This window comes from Varanus komodoensis, unplaced genomic scaffold, assembly GCF_004798865.1.
Source record: "Varanus komodoensis strain SLA01 unplaced genomic scaffold, ASM479886v1 scaffold1, whole genome shotgun sequence".
NCBI lineage: Eukaryota > Metazoa > Chordata > Lepidosauria > Squamata > Varanidae > Varanus > Varanus komodoensis.
The window spans coordinates 96958365-96971428 of record NW_025335268.1 but is presented as its reverse complement, the minus strand read 5'-3'; the positions used below and the strand labels follow the sequence as shown (position 1 = coordinate 96971428).

The 13064-nt window shown below is 42.4% G+C and overlaps 1 protein-coding gene across 8 annotated transcripts in view; it reads left to right on the top strand.

Annotated features, from left to right (window-relative positions):
- Window positions 1-2500, top strand: part of SLF2 (SMC5-SMC6 complex localization factor 2) — a 39650-nt gene extending 37150 nt beyond the window's left edge. For all 8 annotated transcript variants that reach the window (XM_044437403.1, XM_044437445.1, XM_044437473.1 and 5 more), the window contains one exon: window positions 603-2500. In XM_044437403.1, the coding sequence (XP_044293338.1) occupies window positions 603-638 (36 nt within the window). In that variant the 3' untranslated portion in view covers window positions 639-2500. The remainder of the gene's footprint in view (window positions 1-602) is intronic.
- The last annotated feature ends 10564 nt before the right edge of the window (window positions 2501-13064 follow it).

The following is a 13064-nucleotide window of genomic DNA, read 5'->3' as shown; positions in this document are numbered from 1 at the left end:
AGATGGGCAAGGGTCTAGTAAGCAGGTGGTAGGACGTACTTGTTTGGGGCTGCCCCCAATGCTTCAGCTTTGCTAAAGCTAAGCTGCTCCGTGTTCTGATTAAAAGATCACTAGGAATCTACATAAGTAGTTTGCTTTTTATTTTTTTTTATCCCATTGCTTTTGTAAAACAAAACAAAAAAAAAAGGTTCCTTTTCTAAAAGTTTCTTTGCTTTCTTTTAAAAGGTATGTGCTTGGTAGGGCTATGAGGCACTTTAAAAATACTGATGTTAGATTTAAATTTAAACTTGAGCATATGTGCCTTTTGGTAATGCAGGAAGTACAAGGTTGGTTAAATGTAAGTTGGTATTTATTGATAGGTGAAAAGGCCATCTTGTATTCTCCTAGAGTTACAAATCAAACTACAATAAATTACCAGCTGCCTACTTAATGAATGGATGGGTTGTGGGTTAACCAAGGCTTTTATTAATTATTCTACCAGTTAAGCTAATTGTAAAGTTTTCCACTGAAGTTCATTTGCCTACAAATTCATTTGTTCCACAACTGCATATCTAAATGTTCTGACACCCCCCCACACATACATCAAAATCTTTTTGTTTTAGGGGAAAATACATGATTTCTGGGTACCAGATTCTTAAAATGGATAATTCAGAATGTGAAAAAGGATGTCAAGACAAAGACAATAAGAGGATGAAGACTACAGGATGGAGGCTCCATGAAGAGGAAATCCTGTAACCCAGGCGTCTCCCAGTTCCCCAACAATTTAACTGAGCAATTCACATAATTAAGACTGCCTTTTAAAAGTGTGTTTGACACTAGAACAGAGCTAATTTCCTATTTGTGAGAAAAGTATCTCCTTTTCTTCAATGCAGTCTGAATTGGATGGTCGGGTTACTTTCTTTTCCATGCTTTTCTAATTCCATGGAACTATTCTTAAACTTCCTTCGTGCTTTTACAGTGAATGTGACTGCTACATTTTCTATCATGCAGCACTTACCACTAATACTGGTTTTGGATATTAAAAAGATACTGCTCTGCTCATATTGCAATAATGCAGTCCATGTGGAGGTAGCTCTCATAAATTAGCACAACTAGTGATGACTTTGAAAAGGATGAACTGTGAAATTGAACTGTTCAGAATGTGAATGAGCTACAGTCCTATATACAGTTGGAAGCAAATTTTATTGACTCCGTTGATTTATTTCTGAGTAAGTATGACAAGTATTGCACCCTTATCTTCATAGACACATTTAATCTCTTGAGCGAACAGGTTAGTAAAACAGACTCACAAACCCCTTTTAGACGTTAACAAGATTCATCATAGTTCATAATGAGCTTTCAGTTATGAAAAAATACAAAATGCAAATCTAAGAGGTCTCTGTCAGGCAATAGTCTGAAAATGTTCATAAATCTAGAAGAATGTATTCTGCTGTGCCTGATCATACCACTATAGACGTATATTTTTTATTTGTATATAAGACAGGTATATGTTCTAATGTTGATTTGAATATTTAATGGGCAAGTCTCAGTCTTTATGTTACTTAATATAACATTCAAGTGGAATAGATGTTTATTAACTAATTTAACCTGTATATTTTATTTTCTGTGCAATTTTATATTGTGACACTTGCACTGGTATAACCTATGAATGAATATAAAATGTTAGAACCCATAGCAGAAATGATGTAGACTTGATTCTAAAGTACTTGATTTTTAAATGAAGACCCTTTTGACACTGTTTAAATCACGTTGTTATCCACTTCAAGGTGAAGTATGAAAAAATAGTTTAATAAAAATACATAGTACCCTGTAGCCACTAGCTAAGGGTCCAGTTCGGCACTGTTAAATCAGTGGGAGCATTGTCTTGGATTCCAGTGTAAGGTAATTTGTACCCTAAAGTGTGTGAAAATATTTCATAGTTACAGTGTTGTTCAGACTTTCTCTGTTTCCAATTTACTACAAGTTGGTTTGGCAATGCTTCATTTCTTACTTTTTAAAGAAGGAAGAATTTTTTATTTTTTTTAAGAAGTGGTTGGGTAGATTTTACCATTCCTACATTCCACAGCCAGTACCCAGAGGACACTGGGCATGCTAGGAGAAAGCCCTTCAGTTTCAACGGAGAGAGGCTTCTTTTTCCTTCTAGCTGCAACACTTTGCACTGCTTTGAAACGATCTCTAGAGGGTCATCTAACCTGAATGAGTATCCTTTCCAGCAAGTCTGGACAAGCCCTGGTGTTGCCTGCATGCACAGCCTCCTGGCTCTTGGCCTATATTTAAAAGCCCCTCTTGTTAAATGGTACCTCTGAATATATTCTTATGTGTAGTTTTAAAAAGTCAAATCGTTTATATAAAAAATACCAAAATTGCCTACTAACTTTAGTGGCAGTTTACTATATCCAGTTGTATTACTTTTTCATTCCTTGGAACTATGCCAGTCTCAGTTTAACCACTTTTTAATGGAATGGATCTAATTGTAAGAATAAACTATACAATAACTGTTTTATGTCTCTAAAATCTATTTTACATGTCTGGGCATCTGCCAGCATAATCCAACAGAACAAATGTAGCACTTCTGATGCCTTTTTTTGGTGGGGGAAAAGGAGAGCCAAGCTGTTAAAATTCTTAGTTGCATCATCTTACAAGATACTATTGGCTGACAAGTAGTAGGATCAGTTCCTTCTAGATGTTTGTCCCAGGATAAGTACAATAACACAGAGCAACACAGCCCTAGGTCTCACAAGCAATGAAAGAGAAAGTGCTACAAAAAATTATTTGGCATACCTTAACTAACCTGTACTGGTTCAAGCTTACTTAAGCAAATATGGAAGTGTTCTGTGAGCTTTCATCATTTTGTTTTTATAGGGGAGAGTACCTAGTTAACAGACTTTCCATCCAATTTGCCTTGGCCCAAGTGAGACAGCAGATGGGGTATAAATGTTTTAAATAAATACATGAATAAATAGATGCCTAGTTTGCTGTTGGACAGGCCTCATTGGGGACACAATCAGCCAACCAGACAAAGCCCTTGCCTTTGCAGCCATCCTCTGAACCTTTCTTTGAGGAGGCAGTCCAAGGAGGGCCTCAGATATTGATCCTGCTGTATGGAACGGTTTCCTGTCCTTTGTGAGGTAGGGGGTAGGAGGGAAGGATTATACAGCATTATCAATATAAATAAAAAGCTGTGCCTTACCCCAAATAGGATGCAGTGTAAATTTAGGTGGGAGACTGGGCTAGGAGAAACAAGGATAAGAAGGAACAAATGTTAGCAAATGCAGACAGACATCAAAGTCTACTAAAAAGATGGGCTTTGCAAAGGAATTGTCGGAAAAGAAGTAGCACCATTGGAGGAAACTGCAGATACGACAAAAAGGAATGTAGAGAGTTCTTTTAAGAAAGCTGTAGCAGACATTTGGGTAGATGAGAATAAGCTCAATGCTGGAGCGGGGGCACATGCCGCCTTTCTGAAGTTCCAAGCAAACGGTTAGCAAGTATTTCATGAAGTAATGAGGCACTGCTGTCAAGGATGCTGTCTGCCTTTGAAGAGGGTGGAAGCGGGGGATAGATGTGCAGTCTTTCTTCTGTGCAGCTATAGTAGAGGACCACTCAGCATGAAAATAAACATACAACATCAAATGATACAATTCAGATTTTAAAATTGACTGAAAAAAGAGAACTTTAGAATGCAATCTTACGCACATTTGAACAGAGAGGCTTTTTTCTGTTGAAGCATGCATAGGATTGTGCCTTTCTTTGAAGTCTTTTAGTTTTGCTTTTTGTCACATATCAGTACTATCAGAGTTACGGACATTGCTGTGTGCTGACTAACCAATATTGGCAAATTCCCACATATGCCAGCTATCATTGTCAGCATGATCAGCTACTAATAGCAAATAGTCCACATTAACTTTGCAGAGCCAGATAAGAGCAAATTTGATTTCTACTTTCAGATGTACATAGTTTCTTCTGTACAGAAATTACAGGCTTTTGATGAAATGGGAGTTGTACCTGTACAAAAAGTGTCAGGTTCTACATGACAACATTCTGAACAGTGCAGAAGTGTCAATGGTTTGCATCCCAGCCACACTTTTTTTTTCAAAATATGTCTGCTTGAGGGGGAAAAAAACTTATTCAAAACTGGGGGTTCTTTTCTTCCTTGCTGAAGATTAAGTGTGTAATTATGAGTGTTCTAGCAGCTCAGCAGAGACTCTGTTATTCCGAACTGCAGAAGCAGCTAAGTCCCATCAAAGCAATTAGCAGTGTCACATGGAGAACAATTAAGGGGATTAGAGGTAGCATCAGATTTTCTATAAATAACTCTGCCTTCCATTTTCCTATATGCTGATGAATTGCTCGATTGTTTAAATTTGATGGCACAACTTGTTTGAATCAGGGAAGATTGCTTTTGCAGTGTCATTATGCAAAGAGTTTTGATTTTTTAAAAATGATACATGCTTACTAGAACTACATCTCATCAAGCAAATCTACCTCTGGCTGCGGATGTCCTGCTGTGGAAAGTTATATATATATGTATGTATATGTGTGTATATATATGTGTGTGTGTGTGTTGTCCAAATATTTAGTCATTAAATGTTGCATATACCACTTTCTGGCCATGTGGATACTGGGCAGTGAATAGTAGGTGATGCCATGCAAAATATTTATGTGACTTGCACATGAAGGGTGCTGAAGGTATGATGAAGATAAGACTCCTATGGAATTGCTGCTCCATTCTTGTGAAGCACTGTGAGTACTGACTCAGCTGACTTGATCTGTAAAACCCTACAGCTGGAAATGCCATAACTCTCCAAGAAGCTATTTGCCATATGCCTTGTAATTTGTCGAGCAGTGACATTGCTGGGTTGGGCACCACCAGATGGTGCTATTGCTCACGTCTTGCACTTTCCTTCCTCTGATGTGCAAGGAGGAATCCAGGTTTTAATATGATTCAGTGTTTCCTCTTAATGGAAAAGAGGAAGACTTTAGGCAGTGGGTGAATCTTCATCTCAGTCCATAATTTCAGTAATATTTGAGGTAAGCTCTGTCTCCAGACACCAGGTACTTTTGCTATTATTATCTTGATTTGGAATAAGGTGCCATGGTAGCTAGAAGAATTATCTATAGTTTATTCCTGCTAGTAATAGTGGGTTGCATAGAAGCCATGGTTAACATGGTGTAGTTTGGGATGGTTGGCAGGATATTTCATTGGAACCTTGAGGTCTGCCAACTGGAGATCAGAGAATGGGATTTAGAATTGAGGAGCATGGTGTCTCTGAGCACATGCCAATCACAGGAATTCGTTTTCATTATCAGAACTGGAGCTTATGCAGAAACCCTTTCAGAACTGTTTTCCCTTAATTTCCCTTCATATCTTTTATTTTAGCTGTCCAGCTTAGGAGGAACAAAGGACTTTTTGCTCAACCACTAGGAATAGGAACTGCTTGCTGAACCTGGCAAGGTTCATCTGCATGGTCTATCAAATCATCTGCAGGTCTATCAGCAGATCCTGTTATCCGTACATTGCCCACATCCCACTGCAGAGAAACAGCAGGCAATGCAAATTGTAAGAAAGCATCCATTTTTTTAAAAGGATTGTTTCCCCAGACAGACAAAAGAAAGGAGGGACATGTTTTGCAGGCAAAAAGTTCCACAGTTAATCACTAGGCTCTCCAGTCAAAAGAACAACATAGCAAGAGATAACAATTCCCTCTGCCTAATGCCAGGATCTGGACTGCTATGGTACCAAGAACAGAAATGCTAGCATTTTTGCAGGATAGGTCCCAGGCACTTCTGGATCTTTCAGCCTCCTGATGAGTTCCAGCTGGGAGTCCTGGGGGTAGGGATATATAAGCTCTTCCCGCCATAACTAGCTTTTTGTTTCTGCCTCAGCAGTCCCCTTGGTGGTTTTCCTGTTTTCACTGGTCCCCTGCTGTGGAAAGGTAGAAAACCACTGCTCCCAAAATAGCATTTGCCCTTTTTGCAGCTGCATTGTATTGTAGACTCATATTTAGCCTGTTGTCCACAGTAACTCCAAGGTCTTTTTCAGTTCTGTTGAGCCATATATTCCCCATCTTGCACTGATGTATTTGGTTTCATTTTCCTAAGTGGATGGCTTGGCATTTGTCCCTGCCGAATCTCATTTTTAGCTTTCAGCCCAGTGTTCAAGCTTATCAAGATTGTCCTGGATCTTCATTCTGTCTTCCAGGGTGTTCACTGTTCCACCCAGTTTTGGGTGATGATGATGCTAGGCTAACTGGACTGGTACAGAGTTAGGATCCTGTCATTGGGCCAAACACTGTGGGTCCTATAACTTTGGAGCCAGAGTCTAATTCAGAGTTCTTCATGGTCTCTGTTCATCACACATATAGGGGGTGCTGCGCCTGCGCAGTGCCTATGTTCAGGAAGATTCTTCTAGCTAAGCCTAGAAATGTTGGCAGGAGCCCCACACCCTTCCGCATTAATATATATAGGTGGGCTCCCACCATTTCCTTAGTTCGCTTTTGACCACCATTTGCAGTGCCTTGGGATCTCTGGTGCTTCTACTTCCTCAGACTTTCTCCTCCTATTTCCATCTCAAAAACCTGTTTTTCATCACCTTTCCCCCTCATTTACAAGTTTTCCCCACTTTTTCACATTTCCTTCCCTTCACTCGCTCCCCAATTGGGAGGATTTAGAATCCTCTCAATTTAGAATCCAGTCTGATTGTAGGACACTTGAAACCTCGTGTCAGCATCTGGACTGCACTGGGGAATCATCTAGTGGCTGGAACTACTTCAGTATTTGCTGGATCCACCCCAAGCCTTGCTGGAGCTCTCAGCTTCCTGATGAGTGCCAGCTGGGAGTCCTAGGGTGAGCAAGCTCTTCCCTCCAGAACTTTGCCTCAGCAACGCAGGTTCCAGTTTGCTGTAGTACCTGCATCTTGCCTGACCCAGATCCTGCCTCATTGTCTCACTTAAGCAATGCAGATCTTCTTGCTAGCTGTGGTGCAGCTCCTGCACTTTCCTTGACCCTTGCTGCATCTGGTTCCTGCCAGAACCAGCTGTGTCCTGCCACCTCAGTAACGCAGGGCTTCCTATGGGCTGTGGTCTGATGCAGTTCCTGTGCCATCCCTGATCTGGTTCCTGTTGTGCATTGCTGCACCTTCTTTGCTGAGTTGCTGCTTTAGCAAGGCAAGTATTCCTGCTACCTGTGGTTCAGCTTCTGCATTGTCCTGTCTTGCCTTCCTGCATCATGATGCAGTGCTGTGCCCTGCCTTGCTGTATCCTGCTATGCCTTGCTATCATGCCTTGCCCTGCTTTGCCGTCTTGCTACCTCGCCTTGCTTGTCACACTTTTGTTCTTCCTGAACACTGCCTGGTTAGCTTGCCTCTGCTCCCTGCATCCTGTGCTATTGTCTTCTTGGTTCTTAACCCTTGTCTTGTGCATGACTGTGCCCTTGTCTTGCTTTTTATGTACTTCTGTTTCCTGATCTTGGCTTGTTCTGTGACTATGACTTTGTACTGGAATTAACTATTGAATTTTGGACAGTGTTTTGACTTTGCCCTGCCTTAAATGCTGTTGCCTTGGTCTCAGTCTTGATTCCTGCCACCCATGTCCCAGGCCCTTGCACCTGGGGATTCACCTCTGCTCAACTTCCCATCTGATTGCACATTAAAAGAAAGTGGTATTTCCTATCAGCTTCAGCTGCAAGGTGTGACCTTGAATTATTGTGGGATTGTGGGAACCATGTATGAGGGAGGCAGCAGGGAGAGGGCTTGAGGTGTCTTCCAGGTTAGGGCACCAACTAAAGAGGGCAGAATGGAGATGTCCTCTTAGATGCTGTGCTTGTTTACAGACCAGATTCCCTGTCATGGAGATTGTCAGAAAAGGAGCATTAGCCATCCATCCCTTGCATTTAAGCTGTGGCAGAGATTGAAGAACCTTTTCTAGGAAAGCCTTAACGGCTCAAAATACTTCTTTGCCTGGGCTTTTCATCAATCTTACTCTCCTGCCTATTATGAATCCTGTAGCACTGAGTAACCTGACTTGAAATCTATTGCCTGACTTGAACTCAGCCTTTAACTTTCTGTGGATTCTAACCTTAGACCTTTTTATTGAGTAAAGCAAGGTAACAATAGCCTCTGCCTCTACTATTTCATTTACTGGAATCAATAAATATTGTAAGCTGTTTCATGAGCTCTGGAAAGCTAGTCTGTTTGGCCTGATCTGCTGCAATAAAGAGTTTATCTGTTATTTGTTTACTGTATCAAGTTGCCAGAAAATTGGGCCTCCTACTATGGAGGCAGAGTCCTACTATGAGTAATTTTGAAGGAAAGCAAATTTTGGTAGGAAATGAAGCAGGGGTAAGCAAATCTGGAGCTGTTAATATTCTCAAATACTACAAGAATCTTGTTTTCTTTCGCTTGTGCTCTGGTAATTGCTAGACGTACTGTTATTGCTAGACTTTCTGGTCATTTCAGGTTTTTTATTGTCAATACATGTGAAAAAATACATGAGCTGCACTACTTCAAAGGATACTCCTGCAGTACTTCATATTTTCTCTTTTAGATCAGACTTTGTGGATGCAGGCCAGTACTGGGAGCCAGTGTGATATAATGTTTAGAATGTTGAACTTAGGAGATGCAAGCTCACTGGGTAATTTTGAGCCAATGACTGACTCTCAGCCTACTCTATCTTACAGGGTTGTTGTGAGAATAAAATGGCAAGGAACACTATGTAAGCTGCCTTGGCTCCTTGCAAGAGGGGAAAAATGTACTGTATTTTTCTGACTATAAGACACGCCCATTTATAGGATGCCCCCCCCAATTTTCCTACCGATCTCCAGTGAGCAAGCTGCTGCTGCCCACGTGCACAACGTCCACACATCCGCAGCTGCCCAGTCGCACCGCTTCGCCACCACCCCCCGCCCACACATGCCACTTTTCTACCCCCCCCCCCCCCCCCCCCCACCCCATAGCCCCCCGAACCCTCTGGGTCCAAAACCCCCCCCCCCCCGGAGCATGCCCACAGTTCTCCTCTTGGCCCCCCATGTATAAGACGCACCTCCATTTTTAGGTAAATATTTTTAAGAAAAAGTAGCATCTTATACATGGAAAAATACGGTAAGAATGAATGAAATTTCATGAAAGCCATCTTGTGAGTAAAGGATGCACAACCTCAGGCCTGGGGCCAAAATCCCCTCTGGAGTCCCAGTCCAGCCCTTTGTGGTTCCTCAGATTGCTCACCTCTTTTCTACCTAAATGTTAATCATTTGGTGGTTTCCTGTTAGGAAGAGCTTTACACTGGTGTTTTTGGCTCCACCCTTGTGCCTTTGACTCTGCCCACAACTGGCACGTGAATTCCTGAGAGCTCCTCTGAAATGAAGTTTGGCCCTCAAGCTGAAAGAGGTTGGATACCTGAGGACCAGTCTCCATCACTAGAGGAAGCAGAAAACACTGAAGTTTTCAGTAGCTGATGCACTCCTAAAGCAAGCATTATATTGTGCTTTCCTAAACACATTCTCCTAATTCCTACTGGGGGCCAATAAAACTCACTCAGATTCCACATTTCTGCTTCCGTATCTAATCCTTTTAAACAACCATATACTTGATGGCTACTTTTCACTGAAAAGCCCCTTTTAATTACCTGCTTTGGTGAAGAAGGAAGAAGCTCTGCAACAAAGCCAGCTCATGCTCTTCTAAATCCTTGACATCCTATAAATATGAAGCACCCAGTAACTGAGCTAGGTTCTGACTCCACACTTGATAGCTGCTAATTATTTCATTATAGTGTGAGTAGATAATGTACTTGCAGCCATGGAAGCTTGACCTCTTCAGCAGAGCTACATGAATGAGCAAGACCCACTCTTGGTTAAGTGTGTTTTCACGCTGGAGGATTCAACTGGCTGGCTTTCAAAGGGTTTCCTGCTGAGACACTGGAGCTTGTATTTGCTAGACTATTCACTTTTTCTTCTGAATTGTCTTCTGCATCCATAATATTGGGACATTCATACATGAAACTCACAAAGCAAGAGAGATTTAAATGGGTCAAATAGGACAGTCATCTAAGTGGGATGGTATAATTGAGTGTCCTGCATTAGCAGGGAGTTGGACCTGATGGCCTTCTGGTCCCTTCTAACTCTACTATTCTATGATTCTATGAATCGAGCAGGGGCACATAACTGGCAGCCCCCAAAAGTCTTTCATGCAGCCATCATAGCATCATTGTCTTGACCCCTCCACCTCCCCTGAATTCCCCCATCTGTATTCCCCACTTCCCAGAGCTTCTGGTACAGATCACCTCTCCAAGTGTTAGCTGTGCAGAAAAACAATTTGTATCGAGATTGTTGGTGTGTGCACATGTGTATGCATATGTGTGTGTCCCCAACACCCAAGCCAGCATCACATGTCACCCTTGGAGTTGAAAAGGTTGTGCATCACTTTTGCATATGAAGTTCAGCCAAAGATGTTGCCCAGTAAAACTATAGCCATAGATTTGAAATCTTTGTCATAGATGGATAGACTGTGTTAAGCCCTGTATAACCTTTTTGCTTTCTGTAATTCCTGCAATCCATCAGTATCTTGCCCGCACTCCCCGCCGCTGCCCCAGCTCAGCATTTTTATATGAGACACACACCTGAGCTTTTATTGCTTGTTTTATGTTATGCACGAATCAGTGCAGAAAAAAATTCAGACAGAAAATTGAATGCAATGCAAACTTTATACTTGAGTGCCGTACTAAATAGGACCAATATTCACTTTGTCCAGGATTTATTAGAAGGATCCTTCAGTGAACCACAACTAAGCTCCCAACCTCTCCTGGTTTGGGTTTTATAACACACAGTTTACAAGGAGGGTGGTTTTTCCCAGCAGTGATATACTTCCTCCCCTCCCCTCCCAGCTTAGCGTGTTCTGTTTCAATTTTTGAAGTCTCATCACATACCGCCTTCAAAAGATAAGAACACTTGCACTCCAAATGTCATGGTCAGTTGTATGTCCTCCTTTCCTTACAGAGATATGGATGAAGTGCCACCTGATTGTTTCTTCAAAATGGAAGGATAAAATAGCTGGATATATAAAAGAAGTGTGCACACAAGGAGTTTATGATGCTTGTCTTTGTAACAGAGGCAGAGAATCTGCACTTTGCTTGCTTAATAACAATTGCATCATCCTATATTTCCCCCTCCACTGTGGCACTTGATGATATTAAAAGTGTCCTATTTTCCTGGGCACATTAATATGCAGTGTAGCCATGGCTGTGTAAGAGATGTCACCTCAGTTCAATCAGCAAATGAGAAGATCAGGGAAGAAACCAGCCATCCTCTCCATTGGTTTGGACAATCATAAGCTGTAAAGGAGATGGATTCATCCCAGAGAAAACATTAATAAATATGCCTGGCTACACAAGATTCTGCTCTTCTTTATATGTGGGAACAATTGCCTTCTGTCCCTGACAACACTTCACAATCAGGCGCAGAGGAAGCTTGAACAATAGAATTCTAAGGTATTGTGTAGATGGAAAGAAAGGAAGGACGGAAGATTGACATGTTGAGGGCTTTCTTGGACTGGGGAAACAGACCCTGGCCATCCTTCCCAAACCATTGCCTTTGTGCACCTAAGTTCCACGCTGCAGGTGGATTACGCTGGAAAGAAACACTTGAGTTTTGCCTTCAGCAGGAGGAAGGGAACCATTGTATCGAACTGTTTGGCTATACAAGGCTATTATGGACGTCACGGTGTCAGGCCAGCATCCAGGATAGGGGTGGTCACAGAGCCCACACCACAGCAAGAGCCCCCTGACAAGAGGTCTGTGGGCTGGATCTCAGGTTTCACCGGTACAGCCTGCTCGTTCACCTTTCTCTTGCTCTGGCCCAAGCAATGGTGGTGCGAGGAGGAGGAGCATGAGATGTCACTACCTATTGCTCACCGGCTCTTTGCTTGTCAAGCAAGCAAGGGGGAGGAACACTGAGGATGAAGATGGGGAACAAGAGCAGCTGGTGGCAACGACACTGAGAAGGCGGCCCTCCAGAACCTGGACTGGCACTGCATGACATACAGGTAGGTGTGTGTTGTGTTGTGTGTGGGTGTGGGTGTGTGGTTTAAAGCATTGTTTATAGTTGGTATCCTCCTCTTGTTCTTGTAGTTCACAGAATAGTAGAGTTGGAAGGGCTCTAGAAGGCCTTTGGGTCCAACCCCCTGGCTAGTGCAGGACATCAGATTGGACAATGGCACACAGATGTCTGTCCAGTTGAAACTTGAATGCCTTTAGTATGGGAGAACCCACAGCCTCCTAGGTAATTGGTTCCATTGTTGTACTGCTGTAACAGTGAGCAAATTTTTTCCTGATATCTAGTCTGAATCTAGTTTCTTGCAACTTAAGTCCATTATTCTGTGCCCTGCAATTTGGAATGATCAAGAAGAGATCCTGTCCTTCCCCTTTGTGACAGCCTTTCAAGTACTTGTAGGGCGCTATCATATCTCCTCTCAGTCTTCTCCTCCTGAGGTTGCACATGCCCAGTTCTCTCAATCTCTCCTCACAGGGCTTTCTTTCTAGACCCTGGATCATTCTCATTGCCCTCCTCTGAACTTGTCCCAGCTTTTCTGCTGGAATATATATAGTTATATATTATAACTATTGTAAAATATCTAGGCTGGGAAATTAATTATATGTTATATAAGGGGTGGGGAGTTGCTGTGGCACTCAGCTGATTCCCATTCCGGCTATTCATGCGGGGGGGGGGTGGCACAGGGGACTTTGCTGTGATGTGCATCTGCCAACCATCTGCTGCCGCCACCGCCATCACCCAGTGGGTTCTCTCCCATCTCTCATTTGCATGTGCGAGGAGCTCCATTCTGGTATGTGTGAAAGGGTCAGGAAGGGAGGATCACTCAGACAGCACGGCTGCTTTCTGCAATGCTGCCCAGTGGATTCTTGCCCCTATCACTGGCTTGATCACACACGAGGAGCTTTCCTTGTGAGCAGGAGGAGCAGCATGGGGGAATTTATTGTGTATTTTATTTTATGCTGTGAGCCGCCCCGAGGCTTTGGCAAGGGGCGGCATAGAAATGTTTTAATAAATAAAAAAATATA